At 36.2% G+C, this 25,402-nt stretch overlaps 1 protein-coding gene across 3 annotated transcripts in view; it reads left to right on the forward strand.

Annotated features, from left to right (window-relative positions):
- The window catches only part of RANBP17 (RAN binding protein 17), a 340,310-nt gene that overhangs the window by 73,589 nt on the left and 241,319 nt on the right, over positions 1-25,402 (forward strand). For all 3 annotated transcript variants that reach the window (XM_086714573.1, XM_025923706.2, XM_086714706.1), the window contains one exon: positions 883-1,018. In XM_086714573.1, the coding sequence (XP_086570699.1) occupies positions 883-1,018 (136 nt within the window). The remainder of the gene's footprint in view (positions 1-882; positions 1,019-25,402) is intronic.

Here is a 25,402-nt window from a genome sequence, read left to right on the forward strand (position 1 = left end):
ATAATAGAAGGATTTCTCTTTTGAAAATTCTAGACTAAGCTTTTCATTATATTGAGTTAAACTTTTTCTCTAGGAAATTTAACTTAACCTTTAGTTCATTTATGATTATCTGATAATAATAGTTGCATACCTGTATTAAAAATATTTGATTTTAGGGCTCCTGGGTGGCAGTTGAGCATCCGACTCTTGATCTCAGTTCAGGTCTTGATCTCAGAGTTGTGAGTTCAGGTCCCAAAGTGAGCTCTATGCTGGGCATGGAGCCAACTTAAAAAAAATACTTGATTTTATTAAGATCATCTTGTAAGTTATTTCAGGTAAAATTTTTATTATTCATTGAAAAAGTGATATAACTTGATTGGTGTATCTCTTGATTGTTTTAATATTTGAGTCATGTGACTCCCAAATACATAATTATATAAAAACACAAGGTTTAATAAAAAGGTAAAATACAAAACTACACATTCAATATCATTTTTCCTTTACTAAAATTTTATATGGATATAGATATTAATTTGTATTTATGCATGCATATATATCTATAGGTGTTTATTTATATCTGTATATACATATTATATATTTATATGTGTATGTTATATGCATTCTATATAAAGTTTTAGTAAAATAATAAGTGTATGTCCTTATAGCTTTCTATGCATATATATGTAGGTATGTGTTTTAGGAAAAAGACTAGAAGCAATTAGACCAAATTGTAGTATATCTTAGAAGTAGAATTTCACATGGTTTTAAATTATCTTCTTTATAAGCTTTTGTATTTTTCCATTTTTTACAGTGATTATGTATTACATTGCATTGACAATAAATGTTTTAATGTTGTTTCTCCAAGAATTTTTACTGAAGCCTTTTTTTCTCCTTCATGAAAAGAGTTTTTCAGCTTATATCTTTAATGGATACCGGATTACCTCAGTGTTCTAATGAGAAAATAGAGCTTGCAATTCTGTGGTTCTTGGATCAGTTTCGTAAAACATATGTTGGTGATCAACTTCAAAGAACCTCAAAGGTAGGTTTTTACTAGAGATTTTTTAAAAAAAATGTTACTGAAAATGAATAAAGATGCTCACATACAATAGCTTTAAGCTGAATGGTATATTTGGGTAATTTCTACCTAAGAAATTTAATTGATCAATTGAAATTGATTGATTAATTGGTATTGAAAACACTGTGAGATTAATTTGCTTGTTTTATGCCTAGATTTACCATTTTCTTCAAAGGTTGGGAGAGTTAGTGAATATTATTTTTATGTGGCTAGTCATTAAATAGTTAAGATTATTTAAAACACTTTAATAGATTTTGCCTTATTATATTTATTTCAAGGTTTGAAACAAAAGATTTATTCTTTTTGTAGTTCTGGGATTTTTTGGACATTTACTTCTTTATGTGGTTTCCAGTATATTTTTTGCTCATTGCTCAGCATTTTTACGTAAGTGATGGGGACCAGGAGAGCTAGACATGTCTTTGAGAGGCCACAGTTAAATCACACTCATAGTATGATAATTGAAGTTTTAGCTTCAGCAAATTTAGATGAATTGATCCTAAGGCATAATGAGGGATTATTGAGGTCATTTATGTGAACCCTAACCAGATACTTAGTAGTACTTGTGACACTGAGTTTTCTTCTTCTGTAATAGTAACTCTTTCCAAACCTTGTCTGCAAGAGAAGTCCTACGGATAGTCTTGCCTCCTTTGGATTTATAGTTTTTATTAGTAATGTTGAAGGATTTCTAATTTGAAATATTTAGAGTAAGCTTTTTATATAGAACTAAGCTTCTTATCCCCTGGGAAATTTGGCTTAACCTTCAGTACATTTATGGTTTTCTGTTCACAATAGTTGTATAATGGGAAATTTTTGTTTGATTTTGTTAATATTACCCTTTGGTTTATTTCAGGTTTGTTTAACTTGCTTTTTAAGAAAGTGATGTAGCTTGATGCTTCCTTAGTCAAATATATTGTGATATTTTCTTGCCAATTAGGATTAATTTCAGTAAAAATTTCTTAGAATTTAGCTGCTATTGAATGAGACCATTAGGGAGAACTAGAAATAAATGTTTTAGTTGGATAGTAAAACAAATTAGAATCAGACAAAAATTACATGGTATGAAATTTATACAGGGTGCCTCTTTTAAAATCCCAGATGTGTTACTTGAAGGTTGAGAGTAAATCAAATTATGATAAATTGTCTTATTTTAAATGTACCCAGAGAGTTTGCCGTTTTGCTTTCACAAAAATGAATACAAATACTCTTCAGACATTGCTAACCCAGTATTTGGTCTGGATCTTAAATCAGAATAGTGTAATATGGAGTAGAAAAGCCTTCAAATTAATTGTGTTTAAAATACTTGGAAAGAAATATGTAAGATGAGATTAGTTGTTTACAGCAATGGGATTTAGGAGTTTTTCCCCCCAATTTTTATTTGTTGCATTAAAATATATATGTATATTTTATATATATATGTGAGAATTCTAGATACCAACAAACAGTCACAGAAAAAGACAGATATATTTATATATCCTTTAATACAAGGTAATATGAAAAAAGTGAATTATGGAAGGTCAACTTTTCTTTTTTGAAAGAGCTTACATATTAGGAAAAAATAAACACATCATCAGACTGGTCATTGTAATTTAACATTTTTGGTGTATGCATCTTTCCTTACCAAAAAGTGTTTAGTCCGACAGCAATCTTATTTTTAAGGCATTCCTACTGCATAACCCTAAAGGGAAACCAGAGCTTTCTGCTTTCTTTTTCTCTGGCTTGTCTGCCAATCTGCCTTAATAGGAAGTTTGAGGAGGTTTTGGAGAGTCTTTAATATGTGCCCTGGCACTCTTTTTAGGATCTCTTCACACTCCTCTAGTCCTTAACAGTAATCCTGCAGAGTTGGTATTGTTTTGTTTGTTTTTTTCAAACTTGGTGTTATTGTTCCCATTTCACAAATGAAACAGACCACCTAACACATTTGTAAGTTCTCTACATACTAGTTTTCTGGCAACCAACCAAGGAAGACCAGATGGAAAAAATATATATATATATATTTTTTGGTGAGTATATTGTCACATTCCAAATTGTGGCAAAAAAGGGGAAAGTGTTAATTAAGAGTTAGATTGCACTAAAGTAATATTTAGTGGGTACTTATTTTGTATTAGGAGCTGTCCTAGACCCTCTTAAGCATTAGCTCATTTAATTGGATCATATGGAATGTGACTTACAAAGTTCTTCCCAGTCTCTTTTCTATGTATGTCACCAGTTTCATGCCTCAGTCCTCCATACTTGTACTACATACTTTATGTGTACTAAACTTTTTTCAGCTTCGTCAACAGTCTGTGTTCTCTGTAGATTCTAGGCCTTTGGGCAAAATGTTTCCTCTACCTAGAAGACTATTTCTTTTGAATCAAACTTTCACTTTTCTGCCTTACTCTGCTGACTCCTACTTTATCTTTCACATCAGATACCCCATCCTTTTTTTTTTTTTTTTTTTTTTTTTTTTTTTTAATTTTTTTTTTCAACGTTTATTTTTGGGACAGAGAGAGACAGAGCATGAACGGGGGAGGGGCAGAGAGAGAGGGAGACACAGAATCGGAAACAGGCTCCAGGCTCCGAGCCATCAGCCCAGAGCCCGACGCGGGGCTCGAACTCACGGACCGTGAGATCATGACCTGGCTGAAGTCGGACGCTTAACCGACTGCGCCACCCAGGCGCCCCAGATACCCCATCCTTTAAGATGACCTTCTTAAATTCTGGGAGAATTCCCTTTTTTTTTTTTTTTTAATTTTTTTTTTTTCAACGTTTTTATTTATTTTTGGGACAGAGAGAGACAGAGCATGAACAGGGGAGGGGCAGAGAGAGAGGGAGACCCAGAATCGGAAACAGGCTCCAGGCTCCGAGCCATCAGCCCAGAGCCTGACGCGGGGCTCGAACTCACGGACCGTGAGATCGTGACCTGGTTGAAGCCGGATGCTTAACCGACTGCGCCACCCAGGCGCCCCTGGGAGAATTCCTTTTATGTGTTCTATAGCAACCTGTAATTCCCCCCCTTTTTTTAGCGTTATTACACTGCATTGTAATCATTTGTTAGCAAAACATATTTTGACTCTAATTTGGGTTAGGACTGTCTCCACCTTTTTTATTATCACTTCCAAGTGCATGGCATATTACTTATGTATTTTCTACTAGATAGTGGTTGAATGTATATATTTAGTAGAATTCCACGGATTTGAGTCTAAATCTCCCACTTGATAAACTTTCATGTGATAAAAGGTATGTTCTTGAGTTGGAAAATGATGCTGACTTTAGTGAAATTGTTCAGCAAGTTTAAATAAGGTGTACTGTTATCTATCTTGAATTTCTTACATATGCATCAAGTAAGTACAAAGAGTCCTAAGTGATGCACAGAATAGAAGTATGTGCTATATATGAGAAGCAAGAGCCACAAATGATAGCTGTAGGCATTTATTGAAGCAGTAGTCTGCCAAAGACTTCACGTAGCACTTGACAGGCATCTAATTTCATCTCACAAAAGTTCCATGGGAATAGCTGTTTTTTATTAACACTTCCCCATCCCTTTTTACAGACTTGGAAACTGAGGTCTGGAATAATTAGTGATGTATTTAAGTGGTTGAATCTGGATTTGAACTAGGACACCTGATAACAGAGCCTATGCTGCTGATCACTTTGCTGTATTGCTTCCTGTTGGATCTTTACTTCCCTATTTTGAGGAAGAATGACTGTGAACTCAAAATGTCCCCTTTGTTCTTACTTCTTATATCTGATCTGTCACCTAATCATGTTGATTTTATTCTCTAAATATCTCTGTTTCATTCTTCTCAGTCCCCTTCATTTTTATCCTCATTGTTACTGCTTGTCATTTCTCACTGGATTTCAGATCTTATTGTCCTCTTTGTTTCCTTCTTGCATTTTCCCCACTCCAATCCATTTTCCATACTGCCACCAAAGTAATATTTTCTTCAGTAGAGAACCAGGGAAAATAATCTAATGGACACTCACACCCATCTTTGTCAAATCTGAATACCTTGCCCTATTTGCTTCATATCTGTATATTTTTAAATTAAACATTAATGGCCTGTTGCTGCTCTGATTCTGTTCTTCTTGTGCCAAAGTAACCACTGTCCTAAATTTCATGTTATTTTCATGCATGATTGTGTTCTGGTCCCACATTTTGTTCTTATAAACAAAACCTAGTACTGTTAACTCTATAGAAAATTAGTATGCAGGAACTTGCTGGTTTTGATCCACATTGTTTTTGAGATTTATCCATGGTGATACGTATAGTTCTAATTTAATTACTGAATGGTATTACAGTATATTCTTGTGCCATTATGTATTCATTTTTCTGTTAATATACACTAGGTTGTTTCCAATTTTATTTTATTTTTTTTATTTTTTTTCAGTCCAATTTTAAAGTTTATAAAAAATACTCCAGTAAACATTCAAATACCTATTTCCTCATGCATGTGTATGAGTATCTTGAAGGTAAATACTGGGAGTAGAATTGCTGGGCTGTAGACGGTACATCACTTCAGCTTTACAAGATATTACCAAGTTGCTCTCTTAAATGTTAGAATAGCCTGTTTTCCCTCTCCCAGCAGATTATATGTTGCTGTATGTTGTCTTAATACTTGCTTTTGTCAGACTTTAAAATTTACAGACTTTCTCTGCTTAAAATTCTTACTGGTTTCTCATTATATAAATAAGTTCCTTATGGTTAGACTTTGTGTACCTTTGCAGCCTTTTCTTTTGACACTTTTTTCTGTTCTGTGACATGCTTTGTATGTGCTACACTTTTTGTCCTGTCACCTATTCCTACTTACTGTCTGATGAATATTAATAAGTAACTACTATATAGTAAGACCAGGATACAATGGCAAATAGAATGGTCTATCTGTCCTCTAAGTTTTTAATTAAAGAGGAAGATGGGCAAATAAATAAAAAATTATAAAACCTACTTCCCCACTTAAACATTGAAATAGTACAGGAAGAGGCAGACTATTAAATAAAGGATGCTGGACATTTGGTTATATCTATTTAAAGTTTTGAATTATTACTTCACAGTATATAAAAAATCAAATCTAAGTTGGTGACTCTTAGTGTGAAAGGCAGGGGACTATGATTTAAGGACAGGAAAGATTTTTTTTTAATGTTTATTTTTGAGAGAGAGGGCGAGCAGGACAGAGGCAGAGAGAGGGGGAGACCAAATCCCTAAACAGGCTCTCCACTAACAGCTTAATTGACTGAGCCACCCAGGCACCCGAGGAAGGATTTCTTTTTAAGGCATGAAAAGCCCAAACTATAAACCCAAAGGTTGATAAATTCTGCCCATATTAAAAATAAAAATTTCTGCAGCTCAAAATACACAGTAAACAAAGTAAAAAGACAAGCTAGAGACAGGGTTAAGACCCAATAGATGTAACTTAAAGAGAATCAATATCCAGTTATATAAACAATTTCTATGAATCAATAAGAGAAGAACAACCTAGTGAAAAAAAAAAAGTGTGCCAAAGATATGAGTAAACAATTTATAGAAAAAGAAATCACGGTTTATAATCAACATGAAAAAATGTTCATCCTTTCATGGACTAAGGGAAATGCAAATTAAAGCTATAGTGCAATAATCATATCATACCTATTAGCTGGAGATAGTTAAAAAGTTTGATGAAAGCATGTATTTGTGATGAAGTAAAATAGCTAACACTCCTATACACTGCTAGTGGAATCCAAACCAGTAAAACATTTTTGGAAAACAGCAATATCTAACAAAGTCGAAAATGTATAAAATTCTTGGACTGGGTGAAAACTCTAAAACATCGTTGAGAGAAATTAAGTGAGGCCTAAATAAATAGATATATATCATGTTTATGAATTGGAAGACTCAATATTGTTAAAATTAGTGAAGTAAGTGAAGTAAGGTATGATAACAATGTGTCATCAAATAGAGAATTTAAATAAAGAGATGGAAATTATTAAAAATAGAAACAAATAGGGGCGCCTGGGTGGCGCAGTCGGTTGAGCGTCCGACTTCAGCCAGGTCACGATCTCGCGGTCCGTGAGTTCGAGCCCCGCGTCGGGCTCTGGGCTGATGGCTCAGAGCCTGGAGCCTGTTTCCGATTCTGTGTCTCCCTCTCTCTCTGCCCCTCCCCCGTTCATGCTCTGTCTCTCTCTGTCCCAAAAATAAATAAACGTTGAAAAAAAAAAAAAATTAAAAAAAAAAAAAATAGAAACAAATAGAAATTCTGTAGCTGGAAAGTACAGTAAATGAAAATGAGATGTTGAGGCACAGAGAGAAAAAAGACTGAAGAAAAGTGAACAGAGTCTCAGAGAACTGTAGGTCACCAGTAAATACACCAAAATATCATGGAGTACCTGGTAGAAGAATACCAGAAAAGGAAGTGAGACAGGATCAGAAAAAAACACTTAAAGCAATATTGGCTTAAAACTTAACCATATTTGGTGAAAAGCATTACACATCAAAGAAGTGCAATAAAGACCCACACTAAGAACACATCATAGTAAAAATGCTGAAAGACAAAGAGAAAAATTTTAGCAGCAAGGGAAAAACTACTCATCACAGTTACCAGAAGGGAGGTGGGTGGGGGGATGAGTTAAACAGGTGATGTTGATTAGGGTACTTGTTGTGTTGAGCACCCAGTGACATATGGAAGTGTTGAATAAAAACAAAAAAGAAAAAAAGATAAGAGAAAAACTCATTACACGTGAGGGGTACCAGTAAGATTAATAGCTGACTAGTCTTGAGAAACAGGAGAGGCCAGAAGATCCTTCAATGACATAGAGTGCTGAACTAGTAACCAAGAATTCCATATCCAGCAAAACTATCTTTAAAAATGAAAGGAGGGTCTCCTGGGTGGCTCAGTTGGTTGAGCATCTGTCTTCAACTCAGGTCATGATCAGGTCTGTGGGTTTGAGCCCCGTGTCAGGCTCTGTGCTGACAGCTCAGAGCCTGGAGCCTGCTTCCGATCCTGTGTCTTCCTCTCTTTCTGCCTCTTCCCCACTCTCACTTTGTCTCACTCTGTCTCTCAAAAATAAATAAATGTGAGGACTCTAGGAAGATGGCGGCGTAGGACGACACTGGGCTCACCGCGTCCTGCTGATCACTTAGATTCCACCCACACTTGCCTAAATAACCCAGAAAACCACCAGAAGACTAGCAGAACAGATTCTCTGGAGCCAAGTGCAGACTAGAGGCCCACGGAAGAGGGTAGGAAGGGCGGAGAGGTAGTGCGCACTACACGGACTGGCGGGAGGGAGCCGGGTCGGAGGGGCAGCCCGCCAGCAAAGCAGAGCCCCCAAGTCTGGCTTGCAAAAGCGGAGGGGCCGGATGTAGTGTGTTCAGACAGCAAGCGGGACTTTACATCTGGAAGGTTATAAGCTAACAGCTCTGCTCGGAGAGCAGGAGGGCTGGAGGACAACGGGAAGGAGAGTTGTTGAGCCCCGGACTACAGAGCTCAGCTTGGCGGGGAACAAAGGCGCTCGCCAGCGCCATCTCCCTCGCCCATCCCCCAGCCAAGATCCCAAAGGGATCCAGTTCCTGCCAGGGAACTTGCTTGCACCACGCAAACACCCAATGCTGTGCTTCTGCGGATCCATCCCTCCTGCGGCGGGTCTGACTCCCTCCCGGTGCCACAGGGCCCCTCCCGAAGCAGATCACGAAGGATAAGTGAGCTGAGCCTACCCCTCCCGCCCCTGTGTACCTTGGCGATCCACCCCAGCTAATAGGCCAGATCCCCAGCACCACAAGCCTGGCAGTGTGCAAGTAGCCCAGGTGGGCCATGCCACCCCACAGTGAATCCTGCCCCTAGGAGAGGGGAAGAGAAGGTACACACCAGTCTGACTGTGGCCTCAGCGGTGGGCTGAGGGCAGACATCAGGTCTGACTTCGGCCCCGCCCACCAACGCAAGTTATTCAAGACAACACAGGGGAAGTGCCCTGCAATTCCGCACCATACCAGGGACTATCCAAAATGACCAAATGGAAGAATTCCCCTCAAAAGAATCTCCAGGAAATAACGACAGCTAACGAACTGATCAAAAAGGATTTAAACAATATAACAGAAAGTGAATTTAGATTAATAGTCATAAAATTAATCGCTGGGCTTGAAAACAGTATAGAGGACAGCAGAGAATCTATTGCTACAGAGATCAAGGGACTAAGAAACAGCCAGGAGGTGCTAAAAAATGCTATAAATGAGCTGCAAAATAAAATGGAGACAGCCACAGCTCGGATTGAGGCAGAGGAGAGAATAGGTGAACTAGAAGATAAAATTATGGAAAAAGAAGAAGCTGAGAAAAAGAGAGATAAAAAAAATCCAGGAGTATGAGGGGAAAATTAGAGAACTAAGTGATGCACTAAAGAGAAATAATATACGCATAATTGGTATTCCAGAGGAGGAAGACAGAGGGAAAGGTGCCAAAGGTGTAAGTGAAGAAATAATAGCTGAGAACTTCCCTAGTCTGGGGAAGGAAAAAGGCATTGAAATCCAAGAGGCACAGAGAACTCCCTTCAGACGTAACTTGAATCGATCTTCTGCATGACATATCGTAGTGAAACTGGCAAAATACAAGGATAAAGAGAAAATTCTGAAAGCAGCTAGGGATAAAAGTGCTCTAACATATAAAGGGAGACCGATAAGACTCGTGACGGATCTCTCTACTGAAACTTGGCAGGCCAGAAAGGAATGGCAGGAAATCTTCAACGTGATGAACAGAAAAAATATGCAGCTGAGGATCCTTTATCCAGCAAATCTGTCATTTAGAATAGAAGGAGAGATAAAGGTCTTCCCAAACAAACAAAAACTGAAGGAAATTCATCACCACTAAACCAGCCCTACAAGAGATCCTAAGGGGGATCCTGTTAGACAAAGTACCAGAGACATCACTACAAGCATGAAACCTATAGATATCACAATGACTCTAAACTCATATCTTTCTATAATAACACTGAATGTAAATGGACTAAATGTGCCAGCCAAAAGACATAGGGTATCAGAATGGATAAAAAAAACAAGGCCCATCTATTTGCTGTCTACAAGAGACTCATTTTAGACCTGAGGACACCTTCAGATTGAAAGTGAGGGGATGGAGAACTATTTATCATGCTACTGGAAGCCAAAAGAGAGCTGGAGTAGCCATACTTATATCAGACAAACTAGACTTTAAATTAAAGGCTGTAACGAGATGAAGAAGGGCATTATATAATAATTACAGGTTGTATCCATCAGGAAGAGCTAATAATTACAAACGTCTATACGCCGAATACGGGAGCCCCCAAATATATAAAACAATTACTCACAAATATAAGCAACTTTATTGATGAGTTGATAAGTTTATTGATAAGAATGTGGTAATTGCAGGGGACTTTAACACCCCACTTACAACAATGGATAGATCATCCAGACACACGGTCAATAAAGAAAACAAGGGCCCTGAATGATACATTGGATCAGATGGACTTGACAGATATATTTAGAACTCTGCATCCCAAAGCAATAGAATATACTTTCTTCTCAAGTGCACATGGAACATTCTCCAAGATAGATTACATACTGGGTCACAAAACAGCCCTTCATAAGTATACAAGAATTGAGATCATACCATGCATACTTTCGGACCACAATGCTATGAAGCTTGAAATCAACCACAGGAAAAAGTCTGGAAAACCTCCAAAAGCATGGAGGTTAAAGAACATCCTACTAAAGAATGAATGGGTCAACCAGGCAATTAGAGAAGAAATTAAAAAATATATGGAAACAAACGAAAATGAAAATACAACAATCCAAACGCTTTGGGATGCAGCGAAGGCAGTCCTGAGAGGAAAATACATTGCAATCCAGACCTATCGCCAGAAACAAGAAAAATCCCAAATACAAAATCTAACAGCACACCTAAAGGAAATAGAAGCAGAGAAGCTAAGACACCCTAAACCCAGCAGAAGAAGAGAAATAATAAAGATCAGAGCAGAAATAAACAATATAGAATCTAAAAAAAAAAAAAAACTTTAGAGCAGATCAATGAAACCAAGAGTTGGTTTTTTGAAAAAATAAACAAAATTGATAAACCTCTAGCCAGGCTTCTCAAAAAGAAAAGGGAGATGACCCAAATAGATAAAATCATGAATGAAAATGGAATTATTACAACCAATCCCTCAGAAATACAAGCAATTATAAGGGAATACTATGAAAAACTATATGCCAACAAACTGGACAACCTGGAAGAAATGGACAAATTCCTAAGCACCCACACACTTCCAAAACTCAATCAGGAGGAAATAGAAAGCTTGAACAGACCCATAACCAGCGAAGAAATTCAATCGGTTATCAAAAATCTCCCAACAAATAAGAGTCCAGGACCAGATGGCTTCCCAGGGGATTTCTACCAGACGTTTAAAGCAGAGATAATACCTATCCTCCTCAAACTATTCCAAAAAATAGAAAGGGAAGGAAAACTTCCAGACTCATTCTATGAAGCCAGTATTACTTTGATTCCTAAACCAGACAGAGACCCAGTAAAAAAAGAGAACTACAGGCCAATATCCCTGATGAATATGGATGCAAAAATTCTCAATAAGATAGTAGCAAATCGAATTCAACAGCATATAAAAAGAATTATTCACCATGATCAAGTGGATTCATTCCTGGGCTGCAGGGCTGGTTCAACATTCACAAATCAATCAATGTGATACATCACATTAATAAAAGAAAAGATAAGAACCATATGATCCTGTCAATTGATGAAGAAAAAACATTTGACAAAATTCAGCATCCTTGCTTAATAAAAACCCTCGAGAAAGTCGGGATAGAAGGAACATACTTAAACATCATAAAAGCCATTTATGAAAAGCTCACAGCTAACATCATCCTCAATGGGGAAGAACTGAGAGCTTTTTCCCTGAGATCAGGAACACGACAGGGATGTCCACTCTCACCGCTGTTGTTTAACATAGTGTTGGAAGTTCTAGCATCAGCAATCAGACAACAAAAGGAAATCAAAGGCATCAAAATTGGCAAAGATGAAGTTAAGCTTTCACTTTTTGCAGATGACATGATATTATACACGGAAAATCCGATAGACTCCACCCAAAGTCTGGGTGAATTCACACATGAATTCAGCAAAGTTGCAGGATACAAAATCAATGTACAGAAATCAGTTGCATTCTTATACACTAATAATTAAGCAACAGAAAGACAAAGAAACTGATCCCATTCACAATTGCACCAAGAAGCATAAAATACTGAGGAATAAATCTAACCAAAGATGTAAAAGATCTGTATGCTGAAAACTATAGAAAGCTTATGAAGGAAATTGAAGAAGATATAAAGAAATGGAAAAATATTCCATGCTCATGGGTTGGAAGAATAAATATTGTCAAAATGTCAATACTACCCAAAGCTATCTACACATTCAATGCAATCCCAATCAAAATTGCACCAGCATTCTTCTCGAAGCTAGAACAAGCAATTCTAAAATTCATATGGAACCACAAAAGGCCCCAAATAGCCAAAGTGATTTTGAAGAAGAAGACTAAAGCAGGAGGCATCACAATCCCAGACTTTAGCCTCTACTACAAAGCTGTCATCATCAAGACAGCATGGTATTGGCACAAAAACAGACACATAGACCAATGGAATAGAATAGACACCCCAGAACTAGACCCACAAAATTATGGCCAACTAATCTTTGACAAAGTAGGAAAGAACATCCAATGGAAAAAAGACAGTCTCTTTAACAAATGGTGCTGGGAGAACTGGACAGCAACATGCAGAAAGTTGAAACTAGACCACTTTCTCACACCATTCACAAAAATAAACTCAAAATAGATAAAGGACCTGAATGTGAGACAGGAAACCATCAAAGCCCTAGAGGAGAAAACAGGAAAAGACCTCTCTGACCTCAGCCATAGCAATTTCTTACTTGACACATCCCCAAAGGCAAGGGAATTAAAAGCAAAAATGAACTATTGAGACCTCATGAAGATAAAAAGCTTCTGCACAGCAAAGGAAACAATCAGCAAAACTAAAAGGCAACCAATGGAATGGGAAAAGATATTTGCAAATGACATATCGGACAAAGGGCTAGTATCCAAAATAATAAAGAGCTCACCAAACTCCACACCCAAAAAACAAATAATCCAGTGAAGAAATGGGCAGAAAACATGAATAGACACTTCTCTAAAGAAGACATCCAGATGGCCAACAGGCACATGAAAAGATGTTCAATGTCGCTCCTCATCAGGGAAATACAAATCAAAACCACACTCAGATATCACCTCACACGAGAGTGGCCAAAATGAACAAATCAGGAGACTATAGATGCTGGAGAGGATGTGGAGAAACAGGAACCCTCTTGCACTGTTGGTGGGAATGCAAACTGGTGTGGCCACTCTGGAAAACTGTGGAGGTTCCTCAAAAAATTAAAGATAGACCTGCCCTATGACCCAGCAGTAGCACTGCTAGGAATTTACCCAAGGGATACAGGAGTACTGATGCATAGGGGCACTTGTACCCCAATGTTTATAGCAGCACTCTCAACAATAGCCAAGTTATGGAAAGAGCCTAAATGTCCATCAACTGATGAATGGATAAAGAAATTGTGGTTTATATACACAATGGAGTACTATGTGGCAATGAGAAAGAATGAAATATGGCCCTTTGTAGCAACGTGCATGGAACTGGAGAGTGTTATGCTAAGTGAAATAAGCCATACAGAGAAAGACAGATACCGTATGTTTTCACTCTTATGTGAATCCTGAGAAACTTAACAGGAACCCATGGGGGAGGGGAAGGAAAAAAAAAAAAGAGAGGTTAGAGTGGGAGAGAGCGAAAGCATAAGAGACTCTTAAAAACTGAGAACAAACTGTGGGCTGATGGGGGGTGGGTGATGGGTATTGAGGAGGACATCTTTTGGGATGAGCACTGGGTGTTGTATAGAAACCAATTTGACAATAAATTTCATATATTTAAAAAATAAATAAATGTAAAAAAAATTTTATAAAAAAACACTAATAATAAAAATGAAAGGAAAAGTAAAGATATTACCAGGGAAACAAAAACAGAGAATTCATTGCTTTCAGAGTTGCCTTATAAGAAATACTAAAGGGGGACCCTGGGTGGCTCAGTCGGCTGAGCGTCAGACTTCAGCTAAGGTCATGACCTCACAGCTCTTGAGTTCAAGCCCCATGTCGGGCTCTGTGCTGACAGCTCGGAGCCTGGAGCCTGCTTTAGATTCTGTGTCTCCCTCTCTCTGCCCCTCCCCCACTCATGCCATGTCTGTGTCTCTCAAAAATAAATAATCATTAAAAAAAATTAAAAAAAAAAAAAGAAAGAAATACTAAAGGGGTACTTTAGGCCGAAAGCAAGTGACCTCAGATAAATCCACACAATAAAACAAAGAACACTAGTGAAGGTAATTAAGCAATTATAAAATATAGTACATTTTTCTCTTAACTGATTTTAAAAACAATTATATAAAACAATTATGTATTTTATATACATACACACTGAATTGATGACATATATATAATATGTAATATATTTGCCAATAACAGCACAAGGAAGATAGGTAGGAGCAACGTTTGGGGCTAAGGAAATGACACAAGATGGCAACTCAAATCCACAGGAACCAATAAAAAACCAAAAATGGTAAATAAGAATGTTAATATAACAAACACTTCAAACATACATTTTTGCTCTCTTTCTCTCAACTTCATTAAAAGATATAAAGTTAAATGAAGAAATAAGTATCATGATTTATTGCTGGGTGTATAATATATAAAGGTGTAATAGTTTTATCATGTAGTAATAATATGACAAAAAGGGAAAAAAAGAATAGAGCCATATAGGAATAACATTTCTTTATCTCATTGGAACTAAGTATCAATCTGAGGTAGATTCTGGTAAAATGTATATGGTGAGCCCCTAGGGAAACTCTACAGAAAATTACTAAAAAATGTATAGTAAAAAATTATTGAAAGTAAAGTTATTAAAATGTTACACTAGAAAATATTTAATGTAAAAGAAAGCAGTATAGGAAGGCTAGAGGAAAAGAAACACGACAAAAATGTCAGATATAGATCTTACAGTATCAATAATAACATTAAATTTAGAATGGGTTATGCAAGCCAACGAGTAGCAGAGATTATTAGACTGGAGTTTTAAAAAAATAATGTTGCACATGCTATCTGTAGAACACACATTTTAAAGTCAAGGATACAAATAGGTCAAAAGTACAAGGATGGCAAAGCATATATCATATAGACAGCAACCATATAAAAAAGATGGAGTGGCTATACCAATACCAGATAAAATAGACTTTAAAACAAAAAAAATGTCACTAGGAATAAAGAGGAACACTTTGTAATAATAGAAGGGTCAACTCATGACAAAGATGTAGCAATTATAAACATATACGTACATAACAACAGAAGCCCCAAACACATGAAACAAAAGCTGACAGAAATAATAATAATAGTTGAAGACTTTAATGACCTGGTTTTAATAATGGATAGAACAACTATGTAGAAGGTCTGTAACAATGCTATAAACCAACTAGACTTGAACAATGCTATAGACTTGAACAATGCTATAGACTTGAACAATGCTATAAACCAACTAGACCACAGACGGCTATAGAACACTACACCCAGCAACAGCAGAATATACATTCTTATCAAGTATGTACAGAATATTGCCCAAGATAGACCATATGCTCAATCAAAAAACAAGACTCAATAAATTTTAAAGAATTGAAATAGTACAAAGTATGTTCTCTAATCAAAATGGAGTACATAGAAATCAATAACAGAAAGAAATGTGGATAACTCAGAGTATGTGGAAATTGAACCATTGTATTGTATTGTATTGTATTGTATTGTATTGTATTGTATTCTATTCTATTCTATTCTATTCTAATTTTATTCTATTCTATTCTATTCTATTCTATCTATTTAAATCCAAGTTAGTTAACATATAGTATAATAATAATTTCCGGAATAGAATTTAGTGATTCATCACTTACATATAGCACCCAGTGCTCATTCCAACAAGTGCCCTCCTTAATGCCCATCGCCCATTTAGCCCATCCCCCCACCCAACACCCCACCAACAACCCTCAGTTTGTTCTCTGTATTTAAGAGTCTCTTATGTTTTGTCTCCGTCTCTGTTTTTATATTATTTTTGCTTCCCTTTTCCTCTGTTAATCTGTTTTGTTTCTTAAATTCCATATATGAGTGAAATCATAGGATATTTGTCTTTCTCTGACTGACTTACTTCACTGAACATAATACAGTCTAGTTCCATCCATGTGTTGCTGATGGCAAGATTTCATCCTTTTTTGCTCACAAATTCTATCGTATATATATATATACCACATCTTCTTTATCCATTCATCAGTCAATGGACATTTGGGCCCTTTCCATACTTTGGCTATTGACGATAGAGTGGCTATAAACATTGGGATGCATGTGCCTCTTCGAATCAGCATTTTAATATCCTTTGGGTCATACCTAGTAGCGCAATTGCTGGGTCGTAGGGTAGTTCTATTTTTAATTTTTTGAGGAGCCTCCATACTCTTTTCCAGAGTGGCTGCACCAATTTGCATTCCCACCAGCAGTGCAAAAGGGGTTCCCCTTTGTTTTCATCCTTGCCAACATCTGTTGTTGCCTGAGTTGTTAATTTTTGCCATTCTGACAGGTGTGAGGTGGTTTTGATTTGTATTTCTCTGATGATGAATGGTGTTGAGCATCATTTCATGTGTCTGTTAGCCATCTGGATATTTTCTTTGGAGAAGTGTCTGTTCATGTCTTTTGTCCATTTCTTCACTGGGAAATTTGTTTTTTGGGTGATGAGTTTGATAAGTTCTTTATAGGTTTTGGATACTAACCCTTTATCTGACATATCATTTGCAAATATCTTCTCCCATTCCATCGGTTACCTTTTAGTTTTGCTGATTGTTTCCTTCGCTGTGCAGAAGCTTTTTATCTTGATGAGGTCCCAGTAGTTCATTTTGGCTTTTGTTTCCCTTGTCTCCAAAGACATGTCAAGTAAGAAGTTGCTGTGGCCGAGGTCAAAGAGGTTGTTGCCTATTCTCTCCTCTAGGATTTTGATTGCTTTCTGTCTTACATTTAGGTGTTTCATCCATTTTTGAGTTAATTTTTGTGTATGGTGTGAAAAAGTGGCCCAGGTTCATTTTTCTGCATGTTGCTGTCCAGTTTTCCCAGCACCATTTGCTGAAGAGACTGTCTTTTTTCCACTGGATGTTCTTTCCTGCTTTATCAAAGATTAGTTGGCCATCCGTTTGTGGGTCCATATCTGGGTTCTCTGTTCTGTTCCATTGGTCTGTGTGTCTGTTTTTGTGCTAGTACCATACTGTCTTGATGATTACAGCTTTGTAATACAGCTTGAAGTCTGGAATTGTGATGCCTCCAGCTTTGGTTTTCTTTTTCAACATTACTTTGGCTATTCAGGGTCTTTTCTGGTTCCATACAAATTTTAGAATTGTTCTAGCTGTGTGAAGAATGCTAGTGTTATTTTGATAGGGATTGAATTGAATATGTAGATGGCTTTGGATAGTATTGACATTTTAACAATATTTATTCTTCCAATCCATGAGAATGGAATGTTTTTCCATTTCTTTGTGTCTTCTTCAGTTTCTTTCATAAGCTTTCTATAGTTTTCAGTGTATAGATCTTTCACCTCTGTGGTTAGGTTTATTCCTAAGTATTTTATGCCTTTTGGTGCAATTGTAAATGGGATTGATTCCTTGATTTCTCTATCTGCTGCTTCATTATTTGTGTATAGAAATGCAACCGATCTCTGTACATTGATATTATATCCTGTGACTTTGCTGAATTCATATATCAGTTCCAGCAGTTTTTTGGTGGAGTCTTAGGTCTTCCATATAGAGTATCATGTCATCTGCAAAGAGCGAAAGTTTGACCTCCTCCTTTCCGGTTTGGATGCCTTTCGTTTTTTTTGTTGTTGTTGTCTGATTGCTGAGACTAGGACTTCCAACACAATTCTAAATGACTAATGAGTCAAAGAAGAAAAATCACAAGGGAATTAAGAAATACTTTCAGGTGAAAGAAAATGAAGACACATACCAGAACTTACAAAATTAGCTAAAGCAGTATTTAGGAGTAAATTTATATTTATAAAGACCTTAATTAAAATCGAAAAATATCTTAGATAAGTGGCCCAACCTTTCACCTTAACACACTGGAAGAATAAAAAGAAACTAAACCTAAAGCAAGCAGAAGAAAGGATATAATAAAGATTAGAGTAGAAATTAATGAAATAGAAATTTAAAACAATAGCAAAAGTCAGTGAAATCCAAACTTGGTTCTTTATAAATACTAAATTGACATACCTTTAGCTAGATTGACAAAAAAAGAGAAAAGTCTCAAAAGTACTAAAATCAGGAATGAAACAGAAGACATTACTATTGACCTTCCAGAAATAAAAATGATTATAATGGAATATTATGAACATTTGAATGCCATTAAGTTAGATAACTTAGAAGGAATGGTTACATTTCCAAAAAGACATAAACTACTTAAACTTATTCAAGAAAATACAGAAATCTGAATAAAAGTGTAACGGCTAAAGAGATTGAATTCTAATGGGACTGCCCACAAAGAAGAGTCCAGGCCCAGATGGACTTCCTAGTGATTTCTACCAGACATTCAAAGAATTAATACCAATTATCAATTATTTTAATTATTTATTAAAATTTATTAAATTATATTATTTATTATATAATAATTATAATATAATATAAATTATATTATTTATTAAAATTATTTTTAATTAATTTATTTTAATTATTAATCATTAATACCAATTCTTTATAAATGCTTCCAAAAAGTAGAAGAGGAGGGGATACTTCCCAGCTCATTCAATGAGGCCATTTTACCCTGGTACCAGGACCATAGAAATAGAAAAAAAGTACTCACCAATATTTCTTACGAATATAGATGAAAAAAAAAAAAAACAAAAGAAACAAATTAACTAAACTAAAGAAATACAGGCTGACTGAATCTAACAACACAAATACTTTCCTCTGTGATCAAGAGCAAGAGAAGGATGTCTCGTTACTTACGTTAAACATTGTACTAGAGGTTCTGGTCAGGGAAAGTGGGCAATAAAATGAAATAAAGGCACCCCATTTGGAAGAGAAGAAGTAAAACGTAAAACTGTATCTCTTCACAGATGGCATGACTTGAATATAGAAAATTTTAATCAGCAGAAATACTATTAGACTAATTTTAGAAAGCAGTAAGTGTGCAGAATAGACAACACAATTGATTTTTATATACTTGCAGTAAACAACCTGTAATTTAAATGAACAAAACATTTCATTCACAATAGCATGAAAATAATTAAATGCTTAAGAATAAGTTTAACAAAAGAAGTGCAAAACTTATCAACTAGAAACTACAAAACATTGTTGGAATAAATGAAAGAAAACCTAACAAATGAAAAGATATTCTATTCCATGGTCATGAACCAGAAGACTTACTGTTAAGATGGCAATATTCCACAGATTGATCTATAGCTTCAACACAATCTTTATCAAAATCTTAGCTATCTTAGCTTACAGGAGTTGGCAAGCTTATCCTAAAATTCATATGGGAATTCAAAGGACCAAGAACAGCCAAAACAATCTTGAAAATAGGAACACTCCCTTCCCCATTTTACAACTTAATACCAAGTAACAACAATCAGGACAGTGTAGTACTTTCATAAGGACAGACATATAGGTCAGTGAAATAGAGTTGAGAATCTAGTTATAAACCCTCATGTTTGCAGTCAGTTTATTTTTGACAAGGATGCCAAGACAATCTAGTGGTGAAAGAGTAGTCTTTTCAACAAATGGTGCTGGGACAACTGGATATCCACATGCAAAAGAATGAGGTTGGACCACTGTCTCCCACCATACATAAAAATTAAGTCAAAATGAATCAGATTTAAATGTAAGAGTTAAAACTGAAACTCTTAGAAAAAAACAGAAGTAAATGTTTACGACTTTGAATTGAGTAATGGTTTCTTAGATACAACACTGAAAGCACAAGCAGCCAGACAAAAATAGATAAATTGGACTTCATCAAAATTAAAAACTGTTTTGCTCTAAATGACACCATCAAGAAAATGAAAACACAAACCACAGAATGGTAGAAAATATGTGCAAATTGTTTAGCTAATAAGGGACTTATATCAACATTTATAAAGAGCTCTTACATCTCTATAATAAAAAGGTATATAACCCAATTTAAAAATGGACAAAAAATTTGAATAGATGTTTCTCCAAAGAAGACACACAAATGGCCAGTGGGTACTTGAAAAGGCGTTTAACACCACTATAGTAATGAGAAATTAAGTTGCTGTAATTCAGGGAAATTCATGTCATTACTACAATGAGATACCACTTTACAACCCCTAGGATGGATATAATTATGAAGACAGATAATAACAGTATTGGTGAGGATGTGGAGAAATTGGACCTTCATTCACTTTTGGTGGGAATGTAAAATGGTACAACCAGTTTGGAAAGCAGTCTGGAAGTTCTTCAAAAAGTTAAACAGAGAGTTACCATGTGATCCGATAACTCCAATCCCACGTATATACCCACAAGAAATGAAAACACACATCCACATGAAAACTTTACATAACTGTTCACAGAAACATTATTCCTAATACCAGAAAAAATCCAGATGTCCATCAACTGAAGAATAAAGAAAAAGTGGTATATCCCAAAGTGAAATATTACTCAGTAGTAAAAAGGAATGAAATATTTATACATGCTACAACGTAGGTGATTTTTTTTTTTTTTTGAGAGAGAGTGAGAGAGAGGGTGCGAGTGAGGGGCAGAGAGAGGGAGAGAGAGAGAGAGAAGTGGAGCTTGTGTTCACCTGAAGCAGGGCTCAAGCTCACCCGAAGTGGGGCTTGAGCTCACACTATGTAGGACTACAAGTCACAAACCTTGATCATGACCTGAACTGAAGTCAGATGCTTAACAACTGAGCCACCCAGGCGCCCCAGCCTAGGTGATTCTAAAAAGCATTATGCCAGGTGAAGGAAGCCATGCACCGAAGGACAAATATTATGTGATTTCATTTATATGAAATTTCCAAAATAGGCAAATCTGTAGAAACACAAGTAGATTATTGGTTTCCTTATAAGGATTTCTTGTTGTGGTATTGCAAATATTCTAAAATTGATTGTAATGGTGGTTGAAAATATCAGTGAATATACTAAAAACCATTGAATCACACTTTAAATGTGTGATTTTTATAGTAGGTGAGTGTCTTATCTACAAAAGACAAAGCTCATTTTTAAAATGGGGAAAAGATTTAAACACGCTCATCAAAAGATATCTAAATGGCTAATAATCACAAAAAGATGCTTAACATTGCTAATTAGCAGAAAATATTAATTAAAACTCAGGTGAAATACTATTACACACCTGGCATAATGGCTAAAAGTGAAGAGTGATAAAACCAAGCCTTGATGATAAAGTGGAGTACATGAAACTATCATACATTGCTTGTGGGAGTGTACATAACCATGTTGGAAAACTCTTTGGTGATATTTGCTAAAGCTGAACATAACCTACCCCACAATGATCAGTTTCACACTTAGGTAAAGAAATGAGTTTAGGGGCGCCTGGGTGGCGCAGTCGGTTAAGCGTCCGACTTCAGCCAGGTCACGATCTCGCGGTCCGTGAGTTCGAGCCCCGTGTCGGGCTCTGGGCTGATGGCTCAGAGCCTGGAGCCTGTTTCCGATTCTGTGTCTCCCTCTCTCTCTGCCCCTCCCCCGTTCATGCTCTGTCTCTCTCTGTCCCAAAAATAAATAAACATTGAAAAAAAATTAAAAAAAAAAAAAAAGAAATGAGTTTATATATTACAGGAATGTCACAGCAGCTTCATTTATAACATCTAAGAACTGGAAACTCATGTTCCCCCGCAGTTGAATGGATAAATTAGTGTATAGTGTAATAAATATCATACTACACGGAAATGCTCTGCTTCCCAATGAATGTGCATTCCCTACTCAACGTAAAGTCTTCTACTAACTCAAGAGCCCAAGGAATGCCAACTACTCCACAGAAATCTTATTACCAGACTGGTAGCATTTTCTAACCAAAAGACTTGGGGGGTAAGGAGACAGGGAGGGAAAAGGAAGCCATGCATACTGAGCTACCGGTTTTTCAGTTATGGTGATGAAAGTCAGAATGGTGGTTCCCTTTGGGGAGAGAAAGTATATTCCCTGGAAAGGTGAGCAGGAGAGCCTTTGGGGGGCTGGAGATATTTTTATCTTTTGGGGAGTTCTGTGAGAGTATACACATGTAAAAATTCACCGAGCTTATAATTAGGATTTATGCACCTTATGTATGTTATTCTTTAATACAATTTTCTTTACAAAAGATTATTCATAGAAGCCTGGTGTGTAATTATGAAAATAAAAAGGAAACTTGCCCATCAGCAGGAGAATGGCTAAATAAATTTTTGTGTAGTCTTTCAATGGGATTCTGTACAGCAATCAAAATGAATAATTTAAACTGCATTCATTTTTGGCTAAATCCAACAAAGCTGCCATATTTTTGTATGAAAAAAGTTGTTGAATGAAATATATAATATGATACTCCTTCTATCAAATATGTTAAGAATAACAAATGTTCATGAATTCGTTTTTTTAATGTTTACTTTTGCGAGAGAGAGTACAAGTGGGAGAGGGGCAGAGAGAGAGAGAGACAGAGGATCCGAATGTTAAGAATAATAAATGTTCATGAATTCTTTTTTTTTAATGTTTATTTGTTTTTGAGAGAGAGAGAGAGCACAAGTGGGAGAGGGGCAGACAGAGGGAGACAGAGGATCCAAAGCAGGCTCTGTGCTGATAGCAGCAAGCCTGATGCAGGGCTCGAACTCATAAGCCAAACTGACGAACTGAACTCATGAACTGTGAGATCATGACCTGAGCCAAAGTCAGATGCTTAACCAACTGAGCCATCCAGGCACCCCTATGAATTCTTTTATATAGTAAAAATCTAAAGGTGTACATGGGATTGGTTAAAAAGTGAATTCAGGATAATGGTTATCTCTGGTTGAGCAAAAGCATGGAAATAGAGAAGATACAAAGACTTCACTTATATCTGTACTGTTTTATTTGTTAGTCTGCATGGTGGGTTTCATGGATGTTTATTATCATTATATTTTATTCCTTTTACTATATTTGGAATTTTTTAATCTACAAAACAAATAATTATAGGCACTCTACTTAAACATAGCAAATTGAATATTCACACTTACCTGCCTCCATGCCTTGAAAGCTTACTATAATGACAATAAAGAAATTAAAAAAACAAAAACAAACCAGTATACTTACAAGGAAAAAAAATGGGAGAGATGCTAGACCATGAAATACTTGAAGTTAGCAACCAGATATATAGGTTGTATTTGGCTTAATATAATTGAGAGAACTGAACCTTAAATGCTTGCAGTGGAGGGAGCCAATAATTAGGCAGATAATTTGCATGAAGAACCCTGAAAAGGCTCAGAAGGAGATGCTAGATACTTTGAAGACTAGGGTTCAAGGTGTGACTGAAAATAGGAGAACTGATTTGAAATATGTGTTTGGATTAGGTGGATTCTGATGGCTCTTACCTACTCCAGCACAACTAGAGACTCCTCTCCAGTTCTTACAGGACAAAGGACTTTTTCCTTTCATGCAAGTTTGGATAGCTGGTGATGCAAATGAGATGCTGGCCTGAAAATATGCCCAGACATTTCCCAGCTGTTGCTATCATAACACTGTTAGCTGGGCTTGAAACTCCAAAGTAGGAGATTGGTGAAATGCTTTTAGGAGTAAGAAATATATTTAAGAGAGAGTCCTATAAATACAGGTATGTGAGGTCCCCAGTTTAAAGATCAACCTACTTTATGAACCTACAGTGATAAGCCCTTTTGTGAACACAGTCTTGAGTCACTCACTCTAAGAAGTGAACAGACAGTTGACAACTGCCAGCCTTTTGAAGAAGACCTCTTATATGAAAATCAGAGAGAAAAATAAACAGAAAATAAGAAATTGGAACAAAGCAAAATAATATTGCAACCATGAAATAAGAACAGGATTCTATAAAGAGGATAATTCAGAGAGGTAAGAACTCTTTGAAATTTAAGATACGAGAACATAAAATCTTGGTAGACGATTTAGAAGATAAAGTAGCAAATATCGCGCAAAAAGTTAAAGTAAAAATGGGCAATAGAAGACAGAAAGAAGAAAATTGGACAATCAGTCCGACAGTGGATTAATAAGAGTTCTAATAAGAGGATATGAATGAGTACTAGAAAACTTTTTGTAATAGAAGCGGTTCCATATTGGAATGAGAGATAAGATATTGTATATTAAAAAAGGACTATGCAGGGGTCCAACAAAGGGAGTGAATGAAGATCTATATTCAGGCACATCATTGTAAACTCACACCATCAAGGAGGATAAAAGAGAAGAAAGCTTTCAGAGAGATGAAACAGGTCACATTCAATGGATTAGGAATGGAAATTATATTGTCTTTCCCATTTGCAACACTAGAAATGGAAGACAGTGGAACAACATTCTCATTTTTGAGGGGGAAAAATGAATTCCAACTTGAAGTTTTATATTCAGAGTTAAACAGGTGTGAAGTTAGAATAAAGACATCTTCAGACAGACAAAGCCTCAAACTTTACTCCTCTTACATGCTTTACCAGGAAGCTGCTGGAGGCTGTGTTCCATCAAATTAAGAGAGTAAATCCAGAAAGAGGAAGGAAAGCATGGGACCTGAGAATCAGGAATTCAACACAGGAAAGAGGCAAGGAAGGAAGCTCTAGGATGGCATCTATTGCCTCCAGCACAGATAGTTCAGACTGGTGCTGGTGGGAAGTCATTGGGGTTTTTTTCCTTTTTTTTTTTTTTTTTTAAGTAACTGATAGATTGATTGCCTAATTGACGTGTTGGATCACATTGAGAGGAGTAGAGGAGTTTTACAGATTTGGATTCATGGTACATAGAAACATAGAAAACTTAAGCAAATAAAAAGTGAGTCAGACTAAATGTTTGTACAGGAAAGGAAATCCAGTCGTAGTACTATGTAGCCTTTTTGTGAATAATGGGTCCGCGGTCATAAATATGTTAGGGAGTCAAAGGATAATATTTGAAGTTCAAAAATAGCTGTTCAAGAAATAGCTGTATTGTCATGTTATTTATAAGAATGCATGAAAATAGTAAAAGAAATAGCTACAAATGTTGAAAGTGGGTTTTACCATGTATTGGAATCAGGAGTGGAGAGGAGTTATGTCAGAGGATGGCAGCTTTTCATTATTACTATTTGATTT

This window comes from Puma concolor, chromosome A1, assembly GCF_028749965.1.
Source record: "Puma concolor isolate L17-30 chromosome A1, mPumCon1.1.hap2, whole genome shotgun sequence".
In the NCBI taxonomy this organism is placed as follows: Eukaryota; Metazoa; Chordata; class Mammalia; order Carnivora; family Felidae; genus Puma; species Puma concolor.